The 22294-nt window shown below is 45.6% G+C and overlaps 1 protein-coding gene across 1 annotated transcript in view; it reads right to left on the bottom strand.

Moving 5' to 3' along the window:
* COCH (cochlin) overlaps positions 1–22294 on the bottom strand; it is a 403713-nt gene that overhangs the window by 158143 nt on the left and 223276 nt on the right. Inside the window, exon 8 of the mRNA XM_069209058.1 lies at positions 17279–17426. Within this exon, the coding sequence (XP_069065159.1) occupies positions 17279–17426 (148 nt within the window). The remainder of the gene's footprint in view (positions 1–17278; positions 17427–22294) is intronic.

The following is a 22294-nucleotide window of genomic DNA, read 5'->3' as shown; positions in this document are numbered from 1 at the left end:
ACCCTAAAACAGCATTGAAAGGCTTGCATACTGCAAATCAAATTTATTAGTCGGATGCAGAGAATTAGGGGCATTTAGGAGTCATGGAGGAAGTTTAGAAAGCTTACTGCTGCTCGCTACTTATTTGTTAAAATATTTCTTGATTTTGAACTGCCTCGAAAAAAACAGTTGTATCTGATGGAAAAGTTGCTTACCTTTGGTAGCAATCTTTCCAGTGCTTCTACCTACAGATTCTTCATGTTTGATATCCCAGGCCCAAGGATGGATCTGCAAAACCTTTGCAGTAGCTTTAAGGCGCCAACAACTCGGTGTCAGACCTGGAGCTCTGACATCATCAGCAGAGTCGTAAAACACCAGGAACACTGCCATAACAGGAGTTATACTCTGCTGTTGCCCAGCATTTGAGTACAATACAAAAACTATCAGTGCAGTGAGTAATTAAGTTGACATCTTATTATAAAGGGCAGTACGCTTTCTCCAGTACAGGGGATGCTGGGAGGATCAGCAGGGAATCCACAGGTTGAGTATCCACCAACAAGATCACTACTGAAGGTAAGTAACTTTTCCTTATGAGGGATACTTCTACCTGCAGATTCCTCACATTTCAAAAGATTCTCAAGTAATACCTCGCAGAAGGGGTGTTTTGGAGAAATATTAAATTAAAAAATATTGTAGTTCAGAGCAGGTAAAGTGGCCATCTCTCCTTACTTCAGAATCCAAACAACGTTAGGCAAAAGTGTAGAGAGAAGATTCACATAGCTGCCTTGCATTTGTCTGCCACAGGCAAGCCTCTAGCAAATGCTGATGTAGAAGATTTGCATAGCTGATTTTATAAACAGGATAATCCATCCATAGATTGTCAGTTTCTCAACCACTTTACCCTTTTTACAACCAGTGTAACCTATGGTCATCTGATCTTTTGTGCTTGGTGTGGATGATGTAAACGTTCACTGCTCTTCTAAGGTCTAGCCTGTTTATCCTTTTTTCTGCCTTTTAAAGATGAAGAAGCGGGTAGAATGTTGGCAATATGATGGGTTGTCCCAGATGGAATGGGGTACCAATTTCGTCAGAAAACCAGTCTTAGTGTGCAGCACCAATTCGCCAGGAAAGAAGCAAGTGAACGGGGGACGAACAGAAAGGGCTTGAAGCTCACTAACTCCACGAGCTAAAGTAATGGCAACTGAGAAAAATGTAATGACGGTTAGTAGCCTCAAGTAACACCTGTGTAGGGGCTCAAACCGAGTCCACAAAATAAATGGTAGAACCAGCCTACGGTCCCATTGGGGGCATGATGACTGGAACTGGCGGATACATGTTTGTAACCCCTTTCATAAATCTTGGGACCACGAAGATTTGAACCAGGATGGTAGACAAAGGAACTCTGACAAGGCTGAAAGTTGTTCTTTGTCGATTCCTACTGCACAGCCTTATCGAGCCAAGGACAGTGCAAACTGTAGTACATTGAACAAGGATGCTATAGGAGGATCCACCTCTATATCAGTGCCAGGAAGCAAATTTGTTCCACCTTTCAGAATGCACTGATTTGTTAAAGGGGCGACGTGCGAAAAGGACCACATCCATCACTTCTCTCGTAGGGGATCACCATTGATAGTCATAAGCACTGAAGAGTCCACCCACGTGTGGGGACCCCAGAGCATTTCTTCAAAATATATCTTAAGTGTAATGTTCACCTTTCTCCACAAAGGCCTGCAGAGTCACTTAAGAGTGGGGTACTGTGTTACCTAGCTTTGTGGTTTTCTGATACACCCAGCTCCCCTCTACGCATTTTACTTACCTAGGTGGGGGTACCTTGTTCACATTCCATTTTGGAGTATATGGTTTGTGCTTCCCCCCTACGGTCACAACTGGTTATTGCTATTTGCACAGTTTTCTAACCTTTTCTATGCCTATTTCTGATTACTAGTGTATATATGTAGACCCATATTTATACTTTTTTTGCACTGCATTTGCATCATTTTTTTATGCAAAACCGGCGCAAACTTACAAAATATAATTGTATTTTGTAAGTTTGTGCGGCTTTTGCAACAAAAAGTGACGCAAATGCAGCACAAAAAAAAGTATAAATAAATATGGGCCTTAGTGTATTACTTACCTCCTAAAGGTGGGTTACCTGTCTAGTATTGTGTGGTGATTTGCTCCGAAAATAAAGTACCTTTATTTTTGTACAACTGTGTGTATGTGCTGTGTGACTACAAAGGTATTGCATGAGCTTTGCATGTCTCCTAGATAAGCCTTGGCTACTCATCCACAGCTACCTCTAGAGAACCTGGCTTCTAGACACTGCCTGCACTTCTTTAAGAGGGGATACTTGATATAAGGTGTAAGTACCTGTGGTACCCACCACACACCAGGCCTGCTTTCTACACGCAGGTACGACAGAACCCTCTGGGACTCCATACAACATTTTGCTGAACATCTTCTCAGAGACAAAAGGGAGGATTTTGTGGAGATAGTCAACAAGGGCACAATGGTCTCCAATCAGGTGATAAGTGCGGCAGCTGATTCTTCCCTTCAAACCGCACATGAATACTGTCAGTGGCCTTAAGGAGGCATGTGTGACTCTGCTTAACATCACTCAAAATGGAGTCTCAGAAACGGACCCAGAACCTACTATTCTCATCTTCCACTCTTCATAAATCACACGGATGATGAGATGGTGCGAATGAAAAGTGAAATGGAAACCCTTAAAGTGGTGGGTCTGGAGAGACCTAAAGAACTAAGAAACTTTGCTATTACCCTCAGAAGGCTCAAACCCCTCACAGGTACTCAGGTCGATCTCAGTATCACCTAAGATTGTATCAACATCAGCTAAAGCAGGCAAGAAGGCGCTCTACCCAGCAGTCTGCTCAAAGGGGGTAAACAGGCAACGACGCCCAAGCCCCGAGTCCTTTCTTCCCCCTCTTCCGTTATCCACTCTGGTCAGGGGAAGCATTTCTCATTTTCTCACAGAGTGGCAAATCATCACGCAGATGCCTGGGTTCTGAATATTGTGCAAAATGGGTATTGTCTAAGGTCACTAGTCCACCATTCTCCATACATCCGACACTGTCCAATTGCCATCTCTCACTGCTACAGTCATAAGTCAACATCCTCTTACAAAAGGCAGGGGTGGAAGTCAGTCCTCACAGTCAACGGGGAATAGGGAACAGGCTTTTACTCCAGGTACTTCCTGGTGAACAAGACAGACAAGATGCTGGTGCACAGAGCAAAATATTGTGATGTGAACATCTTGTAGTCTGTGGCTCTTCACTTGAAGATGATCCTTATACTACTTGCCTGTGGTCTCATAATGAGTTATGTAATGAACTTCTAGTTGAGTCTGCCTGAAACTCAAGGCTATCAGCTTCCAACACAGTGTTCAGATATGCACTGGCAGCTGAGTTCAGACTGTTAGGGTGATGTTTGGAGCTGTGAAAATGACAGAGTAACTTCAAGCACGGCCAGGCTGGTGATGTCAATAGGCATTGTTATTTGATGAGATGGTCAATCAGGCCATCAATGGCATTAGTGATGGCTACCTACTGATCAATGTAGCTGCTGCTGTTAATGGAGTCTTCGTTGTTGATGGGGTCTTGACTGCTGTCAAAGGGCTGGTCATCGTTGGCTGGGGCTGGGCTGTCTATGGTAAAAGTCCTAGATTATGGGGTCACAGGTGTTGACAGCCCAGTCATTTGTGCTGCTGGTGACAGTGACTGGATCATTAATGATTCTTTCTTCATGGCCAACAGGAAGCCTTACGTTCATAATGTTTTAACTGGGAGTGCTCACAGAGCATCAAAGGAACTGGATTTTCACACCACAGTGTGAACGTTTCTGCGAAGGAACTGTTTTTTTCCTTTCTAGAGGAGCAAATGGGTGCTTACTTTCAGAACTTCATTTCTAGGAGTTACAGGTGTTTTCTTTTTAACGCCACCTTAGATGAAGTGCTTGGAGGTGGGCAATGCACTGAATCTTATCCTGATGCGGTGGGATCTCACTTAGAGGGGGACTCCTGCTTCCTCTCCTGAAAGTACAGAGTATTATTTTTCCTGGTCTTTAAGGGCCTGATTTATACTTTTTTAGCGCTGCATTTGCGTCATTTTTTTACGCAAAAGTGGCGCAAACTTTTTAAAAAGGACGCAAATGCGGCACTAAAAAATTATAAATCAGGCCCTAAGTGTTTTTGAGGGAAATGTTTTGCAGATATTGTAGTAGGACACTTTATGCTTGGGCAGAACAGGCACTAGATGAGACGATCATCAGCGTAGATCTTCCCTCTGCCTGCAAGAGAATTTTCTTTTTAAGCGACACCTCTCCTTTTTTTTTACTGTTGTGATAGGTGAAACATCTCGCACAGGCCAGGTTTTGGCAAATAACTTTGGAAACAGTGCCTGTGATAGATATCTGACTTCTGGTGATACACAGAGCTCACAGTTCCAAAACACAAGGGGGTTTCTTTCAAGATAATGGTTCTGAATAAAATGCAAATTCATATATTTGAAGCAAGAGCCCTCACTCACCTTCCGGTGACATGCTTCATCATAGGGCTATGCTCCTCGTCAGGCCGGCACTCCAATGCCTGACGGGCCCCACGAAGGGGCTCTTTGCCGGAGATCTTTTGAGAATAATGCACAGCCGGTCAAAAGTAATATGAGGATTGGTATTAGGGTGTTTAAAAATGCCTAGAGGTAAAAATTGCTATTTATTATGGTACTAATACCTCTGACATGGTTAAAAACGGCAAAAGGGGATATGGTAAAATAATGTCTACACTCCCCAGGTGACAAGAAAAAATATATAATCACTAAATCCCACAGTGGAGAATAGTAAAGGTAAACAGGATCCCCTGCGTTACTCTATCTGATAGGTCAACATGTTTCTCGCTGTTTAGTCAATAAATGATCTAGTGCAATTCATCAGGACCTTGTCACATACCTAATCCTTTGAGTAGTTAGAACCCATACTAGGGAAATCAGAAACCCTCCAAATTATAAAGGTAGGGCCTCATCAGGGAAATCATCAGGCTTGAGAAATCCACTCAGGTTTCTAGGTAGATCGGCCAATTGCGGTAAACCTACGTGTCCTGAGTTCCGGGGTCTCTCAGGACACGTAGGTTTACCGGCTGAAAGAAGAAATACTGTGCTGCACCTTTACGCAGATTCATCATCGATACAAGATGAAACTCTAAAGGAGGAGACATCCAGGTATGCTGCAAAAGCTAAATGCAACGATTATCAAGTACAAGAAATCGAACAGTTACCAACGTCAAGAAAGAAGACAACGATACACAATTTTATTTCGAGCATGATGCCTTAATGTGAATGAATACAGCTAGTGCTTGCAAAATGTAAAGGTCCATGTGAACAGCGGCAGACACCTGAACAGGATGTACTCTCAATAGTAGTAGAAAAGAGTGCAAAGTATACGACACAGCTGTGTTTCTGAAACCTCCACTGCCATTCGACACCGGCAAAAAGCAAAATACAGGCACCAGATGGACGGCGTGGACTGAGACATTCGATGACTTCATAGAAGCCCTCGTAGAAGTAGATAACAAGAAAATCATTAAGTACTTAAAGAACCTTGCCGTCGAGGCAGTTAAAAAAGTGCTGAAGAAAATCTCACAGACTAATGCAATACCGTACTGTCAGATAAAAGCTTTGGGTTACAAGTTCAATCCGATACCAAATGTTGACTATGAAAGGCATATTTTCAGTCAAGTGAGGCAGCATGCTGATGAAACGATGGAGGAGTATGTTGAAAGACTTAACAAACTTAATGGTAAAGATGTCATATGCCTCACAGCCATTGATGGCTGTCTTTCAGATTCTTTCAAAAGACGCAAGTTGAGAGAGAGAGATGCTCAGTCTTGAAAAAATACTAATGACTGCATGAGCCGATGAAAGAGCAGGTTGACAAAGAGTGAGCAGGTTGACAAACGAAGGGTGAAAAATAAATCAGCATTGGTCAGGAACAGCAAACACAAGTACAAGGCAGATGAGCGTGTTCCGTGCTGAGGACTGAACCGTTCCTCCTCATGAGCACTATATCCCTCTGCTGTTTACAGCAGAGGGATTTCCTTTTTTATTTTTGAGCCTCGGAGGAGGGGAAGATCTACCCCTACTGCTCGAAGCATTTTTTTTTTCAGAATCCCACTAGACACCAGGGATTTTAATAAATATATCCCAGGGAGCGGCCCCTTGGGCAAGCATCACTCCCTAACATGGGGAACCTTTGTCATTGACAGTGGTGCGTCAATTAAAATCATGCCAGTCGAGAGGATCAATTGCCTGTCTCCTATGCCATGCCTCGATTCTTCAAATATGAAGGTAAACAGATGGGCTGCCTCCAAATTGTTGCAGAGTCAAGAATCATTCATAGCGACGTGACAAAGCAGTGTTGGTGCAAGCACCAATTCATGTTCTTCTAGGAACTTTGTCTAGTGCATGCCTACTCAGTTTTGCCAATGCTGCAGACATGGGAATCTCTCAATTACAAACTTCACTCAATCTGAAATTGTAAGTCACTTAATGTCGTTGTTTTATGGCCCAGGAATGCTCAAGACAATTAAATGCGACTTCACATTAATAAGGACATTTGTCCTGATGCGCAGCAGCATTGTCGACTCACTTTCCACTTGCAAGAAGATGTTGAGAAAGAAGGAAGAAAATTAGTTACTTAGCTGTAACTGTAGTTCTGGAATCTTTCATAGATTCACATGTTTGAATCATTCCCCGTCGTCGAGATGGGAGTCCCCCGGTACATTATAATAGCAATGTAGAAGCAACTATAATGGAAAAAAGGCTCAAAGGCTTTCAACTTAGTAGCCTAACCTTGCCTCTTTGAATAAAAAGGACCAAACCCAAGACTCAGCCAATCAGGCTTTCCCTCCCTCTAGAACCCTCCTGCGAGAAGCCCCATTTCCTCAGATTTTCTAAAGCACGAGTGCCAAAGTCTCTGAAGAGAACAGATAACAGTGAGCTTCCCAGGGGAGGAGGGAGGGTTGCATGTGAATCTATGAAAGATTCCAATACCGGAGAACTACAGTTCCAGGTAAGTAACTAATTTTCTTACTCTAGTATTGGAACTTACATAGATTCACATGCTTGAATCAGAATAGCAAGCAGTAATGAAGCACACATTATAATACAAAGCACCACAATCACTGAAATAAACATCACCATGAATGAGAGAACATACATTACATAAGCAATTAAAATGCGAAGAGAAAATCACTGTAGCATGATAAATTATAAATAATGCATCTTCAAAGAAAACAATGCTATTCAATGTGCGCAAAACATAATGGGCTGGCGGGAAAAAGAAATGAATAAAATACAACAACTCACTGTTACCGGAATAAATGTCACAATACCGCTTGTCCTACCGCCACATCAGCCTGCGGTGTTTCTTCTGATCAATAATGCCTCGCAAATGTATGCTTGATTTCCCGCTGGCCGCCCTGCAAATGTCCTGTGTGGGCACTCCTGCAAAGAGCGATGTGGATGCGGCCATTGCCCTGGTTGAGTGTGCATGAGTTGGTCTATGCAAAGGTTTCCCTGCCGCCGTATGACAATAGTTAATAGCAGAGGCTATCCATCTTGCAATCCCCTGCTTGGACAATGACTGGCCTTTTCTAGAAGCACCGAATGCCACGAGAAGTTGATTTGATTTCCTAAAATGCCTAGTTCTATCCAGATCAAATTTAAGGCACCTCTTAAAGTCCAATGAATGAAGAGCCTGTTCCGCCGGTGTTGAAGGATTTGGGAAATAGGACTTTGGCCCCACAGGTTGATTAATGTGGAAATCTGAAGGAACTTTAGGTATAAACTTTGGATTTGTTCGTAAGACTACCCTGTCTCTCTTGAACTGCAAGACAGGGTCTTGGAAAGTAAATGCTTGGATCTCGCTCACTCTTCTGGCTGATGTAAGAGCGAGAAGGAGAGTGACCTTTCAGAATAAAATGTTTAATTCTGCTTTGTGAATCGGTTCGAAAGGAGGTTTCATCAATTTGGACAACACCAGGTTAAGCTGCCACGATGGTGGAGGAGGCCTGACTGGTGGGAAAGATCAAAATAGTCCTTTAAGAAATAGTTTTATGACACCTGCTGACCACAAAGGAGGTGCATTGTCCTTACATCTACAGCGGGAAATTGCTGCTAAGTGGACTCTAATCAAAGAGTTTGCCAAACCTGATCTGGCCAGATGGAGAAGATAAGGTAGTATCTGCTCCGGCGATGAAGAGAAAGGATGTACCGGAGCCTGCGTACACCATGAGTAAAACCTTTTCTACTTCAGATGATAACATATGTTGGTACTGTCAGCTGCAGCTCTGGGGAGGATGACTCTACAGTCCGAAGGTGTGCAAATTCATGGTGTTCAGGAGCCAGGCTGTCAAGTGGAGTGAAGCTGGACCCGGGTGGAGAATTTGACCTTTGCTCATTGTTAGGAGGGACGGCAGTACTGGAAGAGGGATGCTGTGGCTCTCTGAGAGGAGGAGCAGCTCTGTATACCAATACTGCAGAGGCCATACTGGAGTGATCAGGAGAAGTCTACAGCATTCGTTCTTGATCTTTGCTAGTACTCTTGGTATGAGGGGGAACAGGAGGAAAAGCGTAAGCATAAATTCCTGACCATGCCATCGAAAATGTATTCCAAGAGCCCTGATGGTGATCTCGACTTGCAAAGAAACAGAATTTTGCATTCTGCAGGGTGGCGAAGAGGTCCAGGTTTAGTTTTCCCCATATGGAGAAAACTCGATTTAACACTCATTGATCCAGTTCCCATTTGTGGTTGGATGACACTGACCTTTTTAGAGAGTCCGCTATGACATTCTGAACGCCCGCGACGTGTTCTGCTCGAAGGTTTATTTTGTGACTGATGGACCAGTCCCAAATGCGCTGAGATTCTTTCGATAAAGAGGAGAGATCTTGTTCCTCCCTGCTTTTTGACATAATGCATAGTTTTAGTGTTGTCTGTCCGAATGAGTACTGATGAGCCCCTTATCTTTGGAAGGAAAGCACGAAGCGCTAGGCAGACTGCCTTCAATTCGAGGTAATTGATGTTAAAAGACCTCTGATGTGGCTTCCATCTGCTCCTGAGTTGTAAGTGCTGAAGGAAGGCTCCCCAACCTTTGAGAGATGCATCAGTAGTGATCACCCACAGAGCTGGTTGGAGAAGAAAAGATAGTCCCACTGACAATTGAGAATCCTGAGTCCACCAAGCCAGAGATCTCATGGGTTTCGTTATCCTGATTATATCGTCGAAAGACCCCTTGGACTGTGTCCACTGAAGGTCCAGCTGTTCCTGGTGGGGTCGCATTCTGAGACAACAGAATGGTACCAGTGGAATGCAGGAGGACATCATTCCCAACAGGGACTTGAAGAGGCGAACTGAAACAAACATTATTTTTTGCAGCAGCCTGGCCAGGGATATAAGCTTTTTCAGCCTCTCTCCTGTAAGAGTTGCCTTGTTGCTGGATGTGTCCAAAACTGCCCCCAGAAATGTTGTTCTTCTTAAGGGATGGAAAGCTGATTTGTCGCGGTTGACGGATAGGCCCAGATTTGCGAATAGCTCCACGCAGGCGCATGTCGACCTCAGTGCCTGAGATCTGGACTTGGCCTTGATGAGCCAATCGTCCAAATACAAAACAACCAGATGGTTTTGCCTTCTGAGGAAGGCTGCGACAGGAGCCAGGCATTTGGTAAAAGTGCTCAGGGACGATTTCAGTCCGAAAGGAAGCACTTTGAACTGGAAATGCTGTCCGGCTACCACAGATCTGAGATATTTCCTGTGGGAAGGGTGTATAGGGATATGGAAGTTGGTGTCCTTCAAATTGAGGGTGGGCATGAAATCTCCCGGATTGAGAAGCAACAGAATATCTGTTAAGGTAATCATACAAAATGACTGCTTCTTGAGGTAAGTATTGAGATCCCTGAGATCTAAGATTGGACGCCAGTGTTTCCACGTCTTTCGAATCAGGAAGAACCAAGAATAAAATCCCCTCTTTTTGTCTTGATGGAGAACTCTCTCTATAGTTCCCTTGAGGAGCATTGACTCGACTGTTTGAGCAAATATAAGTGTTTAACCATTCGTGGAAGGGGGGGGGGGGGGGGGGGGGTCTTGTAGGTGGAATCTGCAGGAATTCCAAAGTATGGCCAAAAAATTGAATCAGGTTTAAGACGCATTGGTCTGATGTAATTTTTTGCCAATTGTGAAAGTGGTGGGAAATCCTTCCCCCTATTTTTTGTATCTGAAGAAATGCACATAGCCGGAGGCAATAGAAAGTCATTGCCTGCGTCCTTCGCTTGTCTTCCTTCTCTTCCCCTTTGCACTGTTCTCATACATGCCGCTTGCAGAGGAAGCCTTTGTCGGTACTGAGGACGAAAGGACTGAGATGCAGCGAAGTCAGAGGGGTATCTGTATTGGTGGAATCCTCCCCTGTAAGATGAATACCCCAAAACTCCAGCACCCCAAAAGGGCTGCCTCCTAAACTGTAGCTTGCTAATTAACCTGGCTGTGTCCGTATTTGTCTTAATGGAGTGAAGGGCGTCGTCAATATGTTTTCCAAAGAGGGCTTCTCCGTCAAAAGGCAAGTCTAGAATCTTTTTTTGAACTTCCGGTCTAAAAGAAGTAGCACGGAGCCAACCCCGCCTTCTCAAAACAACCGTGCCTGCCAGCTGCCAAAACGCCGTGGTAGCGATATCCATCGCACAGTCTATAACTTCGGCGGAAGACCTTACACCTTCCTGTAAGATTTTTCTCGCTTCCTTCTTTGATTCCTTCGGTAGTTGATCTAAGTAGGGAGCAATGTCTGCCCATAATTGTCTGTCGTACCTGCCAATTATAGCCAAAGAGTTAGAGGCCCTTATTAAAAGAGAAGACATCAAGGAGAAACATTACCCTATATTATCCAGTCTTCTACCCTCCTTGTCTGGTGGAGCAGATATTGGTGCCAAAGGGTTTCTGGACCTGTGCTGCGCAGCTTGGGTAATGACTGAGTCCGGTTTGGGGTGTCCCGTGAGGCAGGCCGGGGAGTCGTCAGGTGCCCTATATTTTTTGTATAGACGAGGCATGACAGGAGTGACAGTAGCCGGGTTTTTAATCACTTTGATGCCTTCATCCCATATAGTCCACTATTGGCATTGATAATATACTCTTTTCAAAAGGTTCTTTAAAATCATAAAGGAAACAATCCATTTGTTTCGTTGGCATGGGCAGCTCAAACTCTTCGCAGCTCTTTCTAGCAAACTATGAAAACTATCGGGACAGGGGAAGGTGAAGATGGAGTAGGAATTTGGTAATCATCCCACTCTGTTATTGTATCCGGCAATTCTCCCTCCTCTCTGTCCTCGTTCGATGTTGACATATCTTGTGTAGGAACTGATACGGGTGTATGTGGTGGTACATCTAACGGTAGTACCCCCGGATGATTAGGAGTGGAAGGAAGAGGCACAGAAGATGGCAAAGATGGTTGCTGTACTTCCGAGCCTGTCCATCACCACCTCCAAGTGGTCACTTGGTTCTGCCACCTTGAATCGAAGGTGGGCAGAGGCCTCTGGGAGCATGTGAGTGGCCAGGTCAGACAGGTGAAGCCACACCACCCTCCTGATAGGTGGTCACCTTGCTAGGTGACCAATTCCTCTTCCAGGGCTATTTAGGGTCTCCCCCTCTTGGGTGGGTCCTCAGATTCAATGTAAAAGAGTCCAGCAGAACTCCTCTGCAATATTTACTTCGACTTCCTGCCACTGGAACTGCAAATGGACTTCACAGGAACCTACTATCTGGACCTCCAGTGACGACTTCACTCTGCAACATTGTTTCTCTGGCTCCTTCCAGCAACTGCAACATTTCCCCAGCTGTGCATCCTCTGAGGGCAGCAAGTCTTCAGTCTGCACCAAGAAGCAGAAAGGAATCTCCCTTAGAGTGAAGGAGTTACTCCCCTGCATCTGCAGGCACCAACTGCAACAACGACTGGCTTTGTGGGTCCTCTCTCCTGCAACTCTGCGTGGATCCACCAACACAGGTGGTGGTCTTGAGTGGTCCCCTCAGTCCCCTCTACCAGCTGTCCAACTTTGGAGGTAGTGAGTCTTTGCCTTTCCTTGCAGCATAGTACCCCTGTGTGCACTGCGAATTTTGCAACTACTAAGGCTTGTTGGCTCTTCTTCCAAGGAATCTTCAGGCTCCGTGTAGCCCCAGCCTCCAACACACTTCCCTGCAACACGTGGTCTCCTGCCTGCTGCTCGTGGGATTCCTTTCCAGTTGTGCTGAGTGGGCCTCACTGCTGCCTGCGAGTTGCCTGTGGGGGCTGCAGCCACAACTTCTTGCTCTCCTGACTGCTGGGAGATGCCTGAGACTTCCCTCCTTGGGTTGAGTCCCCTTGGACCTTCCTGGTCCCCGGCAGCTCTGCAAATTACCTTCTACAACTCTTGCCTTTGCCAAGGCTTGTTGGTGGTTTTTCCACACCATTGACGGACTGCATCTTCCAACGTGGGACATCGACTGCATCACTTCTGGAAGTCTTCCTCTGCTCCTGTGATGCATACCCCACTCCTAGTCTTCACCGTCGACCTTGTCCTGCATCTCTAGAAGGGTGGGTAGTGGCTGCTGCCCCAACCGGACACTCCAAACGGAACTGTACTTGGTCCCTTTCATTGCAGGTCCTCTTCTGTCTGGATCCATCTTCTGTTTCTTGCAGTCTTGTTTGGGTCTTGCGCAATCTTTTTCCAAAGTTTCTCTGTGGGTTTGGGAAAAAACATGAACTTGCCTATTCTCGCCTGGTCGCTGGGGGGGCACTCTGGTACTTACCTTTTGGGGTTCCTAGTTTCTCCAGCTCCCACAGATTTCACTTACCTGGGTGGTGGACCATCATTCGCATTCCATGTTTTTAGCATATGGTTTGGGCTCCCCCTAGGGTCACTACTGTCTATTATTATTGCACTGCTTTCTACTGATTTCTATGCTCATTCCTGACAACTAAGGTGTATATATTAATGTGTTTACTCACCTGCTAGTAGAGTTTTGCGTATATAGTATTTCATTATTTGTGTCACTAAAATAAAGTTCCTTTATTTTTGTAACTCTGTGTGGCTCTTTCATGTGTGCAAGTGCTGTGTGACTATAGGTGGTATTGCATGAGATTTGCATGTCTCCTAGATAAGCATTGGCTGCTCATCCACAGCTACCTGTAGAGAGCCTGGCTTCCTAGACAATGACTACACCTCACTAACACGGGGATACCTTGACCTGGTATAGGGTGATAACACCAAATGTGCTCACCACACACCAGGCCAGCTTCCTACAATCTGATTTCCTAATACTCTTAGGCTTGTCTAAGTAGAATTTCAACACCACCTTTCAGCTGAATTCGAAGGGTTAGGGAAGAAAGTAGGCAGAGAGATAGTCTGATTGATGTGCGACCTTGAGAGTACTTTTGGGAGAACACTGGGATTTGTCCTCTTAACCACTTAATTGTAGTGAAAGCAGTATATTGTAGCTCTGAACATTGAGCTTGAATTTCACTTACCATACAGGCGGAAGTGATAACCACCAAAAAAAGCTTCTTTCCATGTGACATGCTGCAAAGAGACTTTGTGCATTGGCTCATCAATTGGGAAAGGACAATGTTGAGTTCCCATGGAGTTCCCATGGAGGAGAGGGATTCCCCACTGGGGGACACACCTTTTTAAGTCCTTCAAGAAAGTAGTTTACCCTTGGGAGCCTGAAAAAAGGATGCTTTTGAAGGAGATTCCCGGTAAGCTGTAATGACTGCCAGGTGTACTCCGATGTAAGAGAATCGTAACCCTGATTTAGCTAAGTAAAGGAGATATGGGATAAGTACATCTTCTTGACATGACATTTGGTTGTGACCATTTTGTGTACACCACAAATAAAACCTCTTCCAATTGAAGGCATATGTACATCTAGTGGAGGGTTCCCAAGCCTCCTTGAGAATGTTCATACACTCCTTGGGAAGTTCAAAATGTCAATATTGGAAAAATTTAGAAGCCATGCTGTCAAGTTCAGGAATGGGTTGGGATGTAGTATCTGTTCTCCAAACTTGAACAGGAGATGCTGTTGGCAGGGAAGCCTCCTGTTCGGCCTCTACAAAAGATATAGAAGGAGTGTGAAACACTACTGGCGAGGCCTCTCTGGGGCTATGAGAATCATCCTGGTGTGAGACCATTATAATTTTAGAATCACTGTTGGAAAGAGAAGAGTTGGCGGAAATGCATAGAGAGAAATTTCCCTGACTTATCAAAAGGGGGTTCCCCCACAACCCTGGCTGGGAGAACCTAGATGCATAGGTGTGACAGTTTTTGTTGCTGACGCCTTCAAACATGTCTATGTTAAGAAATCACCACTCCCAAAAGATTTCTTGCAAGACTTCATCATTAAGAACACAGTCATGATTGTCTTGGAAATTGCGACTCAGATTGTCTGCCTGCCCATTTTGAATTTCTGGCAGATGGATGGCCATTATCAGGAGATTCCTGGTTAGGAGCCATCTCCAGATGGTCTGGGCCTCTTGGGAGAGCAGACAAGAATGAGTGTTGCTTGTTCAGGTAATGCATAGTTGGCATGTTTCGGTTTGGACAATGATACAGTTGGTCGTGAGTGTTGGACACTTCAGAGTCAGGTGGACTGACCTCAGCCCCTGCATGTTGTTGTGGTATGTTTGCTCTCTGTCCAACAACACACTCTTGAGTCTGAAGGGAACCCATGTGAGCTCCCCATCTCTGAATAGAGGCGTCCATATACAGTGCCTAAGTGAGTAGTTCCTGGTGAAATGGTACCCCACCATGAGATTGTTCCGCTGAGGCCAACATGGGAGCGATTGTCATGCAGCTTGTGATAACCTGAGTTTGTCCTAGCGGTTGGAAAGCTGGTTCCTCGGATCCTCCAGACACTGCTGTAGGGGCCTCATGTGCAATCTTGTGTTCTGTACTATGAGGATGTAAGAAGCCATGGACCCCAGAAGAGGTGCTATCTGTCTTGCAGAACTGCCCTCCGTACCACCATTGCAAAAGAAGCTCCCTCCCCTGTAGCCATGGTAGGGGGAGAAGGCATACCAGTATCTGGAGAAGTATCCAGTTCAATGGCTTCACCCAGTTCCTCACACAGTCCATATTAAGATCCTCATAGGGCTGGTAATCTTCGGGTCCAGTGACACCTCCCATTCTTCCACAAATCCTAGCCCACAGGAAAAGGGCTCAGGCTCAGAACTGGAAAAAATGGTCCAGGCGGCGCTGGAAATGGCGTTGATTGATGCCCCTCTGTTCAGCATTGGAGTCGGGAATCAGAATGGGGGCGGCACCACCGGGAGTGTCAGCACCGGGACTGGCATTGCGGACGGTCGAAATGGCACAACTGGTGCTAGTCTGATTCCAGGAAAGCTCCTCGAGGCCCAACTGGAGCAGAACTGGCCCAGGCTCTACTGCAAAGCCAGGCCTTGAATGGTGATACTTCTGCGTTTCTTCTGCCGTTGGATGTGGAGAAGTCGAAGATCTCTTGGGCTTCTTCTTATGGAGGGCCTTACCCAAGTGCCCCAACGATCTAGAGTGCGATGAGGATCTCGACCAGGACCTCAAACGTCACAGTGTGACACACCAAGCCGCCAGGAGCTTGAGGGATCACTCCCTCAAGGTCTTCGGGTGCATGGTGCAGCAGTCGGAACACTAATCGAGGTCATGGTGATGCGGGTCAGTCACCAACATCCAACAGTGACCAGCACTGCAGCCCTTGAAGCCAGCCTTTTTAAAATACATTACCTTCCACACTAGGAGGAAAACCTCCAAAACATCTTGACAAAACATTGAAAAAAGTTAGTCAAAAAATGACTACGGGTAGCTCTTCTCCAGATCAGCGCTGGCAGGCAAAGACAAGAACTGACATCAGTGCACCTGGGCGGCACCTATGTGTGTACCGTGGAGGTAATTTCTTGTGCAAACAACAGACACAGAGTCGATCAACGCCACCAACCGCCATGTAGGGATACTGCACATGAAAAATCTTCCGGATCCAGGTTGATCTAAGGTAAGGAATCTGCAGCTAAAAGCCTCTACCAAGTATTGAGGTTGTCTTGGAGACCATCTTCAGAAGAGACATCTGTAGAAGAGGCTCTTGAATAGGATCCTCAAAAGGAATGCTAGACCCAATCAGCCTGAGCAATAAAGAATCAGGATCTAGTGTTAAAGCTGGTCTCACACATTGAAGAGGCTTAGAAGCTGACTGAGCAACAGCACTCAATTTCCTCAGCAGTAGCAAAGCTGGTGAAGTTGACAAAGCTGTTATAGGCAGGTTTGGTGAGGAATAAATGGACCTGGACAGTATGGAGAACACTACTAGAGAAGACTTTGAGATCTCCTATTTGGTGAGAGAGAATGAAAAAACTCCATGCTTCGATGTAGTGAACTCGTTGGACGCTCAGTGGGGATGTTTTTGACATTGAATGCTGACACAGTCTTTCTTTTGACAGCAAATGCTTTGACAATATCAAGTGAGGGTGTCTCAGTGTTGGCGGTGAAGGGGTCTTCTCCAATGGTGGACATACTTGGGTCTTCAACGTCAAAATATTCGGCACGATTCTGATGTTGACGATGATCGTCTTGCCATCACGCCAGTGGAGGGTCTTCAACGACTTTATTTCTTCCACAGGAGGGGTGGAGAAAAAGCATTCAATGTGGAAAAATAGTCAAAAAACGTAAATAAAAAACTCACTGGACAGAACGAGGTCGAAAACACTGAATGTACAAAAAGGCCTCTAAAGACTGAGAAAAACTGAAGTGAAACCTCTAATGTGCTCTCCCAAGAGCCACAAAAGAACAGAACTGAAGTAGATCATGGGTATGGGAATCACCTGAAACTCTTAAACAGACAGGAATGGTTTTACTCTGTTTAGAATGTAGGTCAAACAGACTGGGTATTACTTTCACACTCATCATTTTGCTGAGGGTCCCCATACACAGTGGGGAATCACTCACATCTCTATGCCTGTCAATGAAGATCCTGCAATGTAGAAACATATATGCATTTCCTTCGTTCAGGTGCCAAGAGAGGAATCTATCATGGGAAATTCAGCTGAGAAAAAGTGAGAAACACAGCTGTGCCTAAGCATGAACACATTCATCACAATTTTTGAAAGCTGCACACAAAGGCTTCCTCCTGGAACTTTTGACTGACTCATCTTTCCCATTAGTTGGGCAAGATGTGAGATGAACACAATGCCTTTACAAAAGCATCATAAACAATCTTAAAGATGTGTACTGAAAGCAAGTACCTGGCTTGTACCAGACCAACATGGGGCCCATCAGTTCCAATTCCCAGCATCAAGGCTAGTTTTCCAATAAAGTTCTTTTGAAGATTAAACCTGCGTTGCCCGATGTTATAACTTCCATCAATCAGAAAAGCGATCTCAGCCTTGCAATCTGCATACACCAACAAAAATTAAGTGTCAAAAACGTAGATCAGCTGTCCATGAAACAAATTATTTACAACAGGGTAGTCAGAGATCCTGACTCTTCTTGTAAGAAGAACTTACATATGTATTTATTGAGCATATTTTAACAGCACTCCCAAGACCCAAGAGTATCAGAGCACTTTACACTTAAAACCCCACATGGCAAAAAATAATAATTATACCAGAAACTTTGAAGCCCAAGCTTAATTACGCTTAAACTAAGTATGAGAATCTACAGGACTAGTCTGAAACTTTAAGTCGAAAATAAACAGGAAACATAAATGGTGCATAAAACCTTGAACAAAAAGTAAGCATCACAGATGTAAAATTACATGCTCACTCCTTGCAGTCCCAGGAAGGAGTGGAGGAGGTGGGGACGGAGCCTCACCTGTCGGGCGCTTTAAGCACGGCTCACTGCTTCCCTATCCGGGACGCGCCCGGGCCAAGGGTGGGCCGGTCCTTCGCCCGTCATCGACCGAAAGAAGCCGGGCTGGGCCACCCCTCTTAATCCTGCACGGCGGGTGAGTGTTTTTTACATTATTTTTGCCATCCAAAGACATCTGCCCCTAAGCTTTATTACTTTACGCTTTATGCTCCCTCTCCAGTAACCAATTTATTCGTTTGATTGGGGCTGTAACCGACCAGCTGCCCCCCAGATAAAGTCCCCACAGATATACAGTGAGGATGTGCAGAAGAAGGGCCATGCAATCTGGGGATCAGAATGGAGGAGGGAAGGGAAGCACAAATACAACTCTGGACTCTTTTCTTGCCAGAGCTGTCGGTGTAGTTACCAAAGAGATTGGCTCGGCGGAGAGGAGGCTTTCCCTGGAAATGAGTGACTGGTGTCAAATCTCTACTGAAAGTGAGGCTCTGGGGTCATTGGACGATCAGGCTGTTCCCTCATGAAAATTGCAAGAAGCTGTATCTGAAAACATGCTGCCTGTAGAGTTGGGGGCAAATAGTGTCACTGGGACCTTAAGGAAAGGTAAGAGGCTCTTGATGGTGTCCCCTCCGGCTCCCCCTCGAGAGTAGCAGTCCCCCTCCATTAAAAAGAAAAAGGTACAGAAGAAAGCTGGGAGTAAATTAAAACCGCCTCAGTCAGCAATTTTAAATCCTATGGGCTTGATTGATGGCACTGGTCCCAGCCAGACCCCCAGGTCGGGATGAAGTTCAAGGAGATGGTCGAGGCTAGCTAGGCCCCGGTTTTGGAAAAACTACTGGTGCTCGAGAAGGATAAGTTACTTACCTGTAAATCCTAGTTCTCTTCCAGGGGTATCCTCATCAAAGTCATAAACATTGAATATTCCCGCCCTTGTGCGGGGACCCCGGAGCATATATAAAATACACACATATTAACATGTGTAAAAAACAGCAATGCAGGCTATAATGTTAAAAACAGGCTAAAATGCTTTATTTCTATGAAGTTTTTTTTTTTTTATATTATAAAGCTATAATAGAGAATAAATATCTACCCAAGCCCCTCAAACTAGGCTTAGGGAAGTAAGCGGCAGCAAACTCTAGAGAAAAAGAGGAAAAACTGCATTGAAAAACAATGAAGCATTCTTAGCCAATAGGCTGCATGCAGGTTAACACAGGAGAACCATAAAAACTTTGGCACCGTGCCTTTAAGACCCTCAGCACCTCCAGTATCCCACCATGCCTCAGGGGTGAAGGAAAGGTGACAGTTGGTTCACAGTTAGGTCAGTTCTTTTTACGGTGACAATTTGTATAACTGATTCAAAACACAGTCTGTCCTGCACTTCTAGGAGACGTGCGTCCGGGGAGGAGGGTGGGTTGTTTATGACTTTGATGAGGATACCCCTGGAAGAGAACTAGGATTTACAGGTAAGTAACTTATCCTTCTCTTCCAGGGGATCCTCATCAATAGTCATAAACATTGAATAGATTAGCAAGCCCATCCCTAAACCCAGCGGACTGTCCGATAGAAGTGCAGGAATAGATATGTCTTACGCAAATAGATTTCTTAGAGAGGCCTGCCCCACTTGGGCATCCGCTCTTGCATCTGAGTCTAAACAATAATGTCTTGTAAACGTATGGACAGACTTCCATGTAGCAGCTTTACAAATCTCAGATATCGGAACATTGTTAAGGAGAGCAGCAGTAGCCGCTTTACCCCTTGTGGAATGCGCTCTAGGCCGCGCTAGCAATTGTCTATTAGCTAGCTGGTAAGTATTAACAATGCAAGAAACTATCCATCTTGATATTGTTCGCTTAGAAGCTGCCTCTCCTGTCCTTAAATGACCATAGTTTACAAACAAGCGGTTAGAGTGTCTAATCGATTTTGTCTTGTCCAGATAAAATTTCAACACTCTTTTCAAGTCTAATGAGTGCAATGCTTTCTCTGCCGGAGTCTCCGGATTGGGAAAGAACGTCGGTAAAGTTATGGTCTGATTAATATGGAATTCTGACACCACCTTCGGAAGGAAAGATGGGTGAGTTCGCAGAACCACTCTTGTCATGAAAAACCGTGTACGGTTCTTTTGCAGACAAGGCCTGGATTTCACTGACCCTCCTCGCTGAAGTAATGGCCACTAGAAAAGCCGTCTTCCACGTAAGGTGTTGTAAAGAGGCCTTATGGATAGGCTCGAAAGGAGGGCCCATAAGTTTTGCCAGGACTATGTTCAGTTCCCATGGAGGAGAAGGCCTCCGAATTGGCGGAAAAACTTTCTTCAAACCTTCTAAGAAATCCTTGACTACAGGTTTTGTAAAGAAGGACTCCTGAGAAGGCGATTTGCGATAGGCAGTAATAGCAGACAAATGTACCTTAATAGATGATACCTGCAGACCGGACTTCGCTAGATGAAGCAAATAGGACAGTATGACATCCTCCTGCGCCCGTATGGGATTATGACCTATCTGACAGCACCATATGTAGAATCTCTTCCACTTAAAAGCGTAGGAACGCCGCGTGGAAGGTCGTTTGGACTCTTTCAAGATGCTCATGCACTCCTGCGAGAGTCCTAGGTGCCCATACTGCAGGAATTCAGGAGCCATGCTGTTAAGCTCAGAGAGGGTAGGTTGGGATGTAGAATCCTGCCCTCCATTCTGCTCAGAAGATCCGGTCTGCACGGCAGCCTCCTGTGAGGTTCTTCCGACAGGTTGAGGAGATCCGTGTACCAGAACTGTCGGGGCCATTGCGGCGCTATAAGAATCATTCTGGTCCTGGATCTGTAAAGTTTGCTGATCACTGCTAGAATGAGGGGAATCGGCGGAAAAGCGTAAAGAAATGCCCCTGACCAGTCGATCAACAGGGCATTCCCTCGAGATCCCAGACGGTAGAACCTGGATGCGAAGTCTGGGCATTTCTTGTTTACTTCGTCTGCGAAGAGGTCCAGTTGAGGCCGACCCCATTGCGCGAAGATGTATTCTGCGACTTCGCCGTGCAGGACCCAATCGTGAACGTCCTCCAGGTGTCTGCTTAGAAAGTCTGCTTCCACGTTCTGCTGACCTGGCAGGTGAACTGCTGTAATTGACATTCCTCTGGCCAGGAGCCAATGCCATATCGCTTGGGACTCTCGCGATAGGGGTAGGGACCTCGTTCCCCCCTGTTTGTTCAAGTAATACATCGTGGTTGTATTGTCCGTCTGTATCAAGAGAGTTTTCCCCTGAATTAGCGGTATGAAGGACTTGAGAGCGAGATGGACCGCTCTGAGTTCTAGCAGATTGATGTGGTACTGCTTTTCCTTGTCTGACCACAGACCCTGTGCTTGAAAAGGACCCAGATGAGCCCCCCATCCCTGAAGAGATGCATCCGTTACTAGGGTGTCGGATGGAAGCACCTGGTGAAACGGAGCACCCACTGACAGGTGAGGTCTGTGCATCCACCATCTCAATGACTGAAGTGCTACCTCCGGTAGCCGCACCGTGTCCTCCCAGCGACCTGTTCTCTGGCTCCAGTTGGTCTCCAATGCCTCTTGGAGGGGTCTCATGTGGAGTCTGGCATTTGGGACAATAAAAATGCACGATGCCATAGAGCCCAGTAGTGATGTCACCTGACGTGCCGTAGGTGCGCTGGCTCTCAACAGGTCCTGGCACTTCTTGTTTATTGAGGATAGTCGTTCCTCCGAAGGATACACTTTTTGTAGTTCTGTGTTTATGATAGCTCCTAGGTAGTGAAGATTCTGCGTTGGAGTCAAGGTTGACTTCTGGTAATTGACCTGAAGACCTAGAGCTTCGCAAACTCCTAGTACAATGTCCCGATGGCTTCTCGCCTGCTCTGGAGAAGAAGCCTTTAGTAGCCAGTCGTCTAGGTATGGATATATGTATATCCTTTGTCTTCGGAGATGTGCCGCCACCACTACCATACATTTCGAGAAAACTCTTGGGGCAGATTTCAGGCCAAAGGGTAGAACCCTGAACTGGTAATGCTGCAACGTTATTCGGAAGCGCAGGAATTTTCGATGTTTTGGAGCTATTGGGATGTGAAAATACGCATCCTGCAGGTCGATGGAGCACATCCAGTCTCCCTGATGCAGTTGAGGGAAAATCTGGTGAAGCGCTAGCATTCTGAACTTCTGCTTCCTTATGTATTTGTTCAGCAGCCGTAGATCCAGGATTGGCCTGAAAACGCCCTCTCGACCCTTCTTTGCCACTAGAAAGTAACGGGAGTAGACCCCCTGTCCTCTTCGTGCAGGTGGAACCCTTTCTATGGCATTCTTTCTTAGGAGGGCGAGAGCCTCCTTGCGTAGCAAGCTGAGATGAGATGGATTGTCTTTGGTTGGTGGCAAGTGTGGTGGAGGCTGTTTGAAAAGAAGAGAATAGCCATGTTCATCACAAGAGACAAATGGGTGCTCAATATTGTCGGAGTGCCACTCG

Source organism: Pleurodeles waltl, chromosome 9 (genome assembly GCF_031143425.1).
Source record: "Pleurodeles waltl isolate 20211129_DDA chromosome 9, aPleWal1.hap1.20221129, whole genome shotgun sequence".
In the NCBI taxonomy this organism is placed as follows: Eukaryota; Metazoa; Chordata; class Amphibia; order Caudata; family Salamandridae; genus Pleurodeles; species Pleurodeles waltl.
This window is presented reverse-complemented; position numbering and strand designations above follow the sequence as displayed.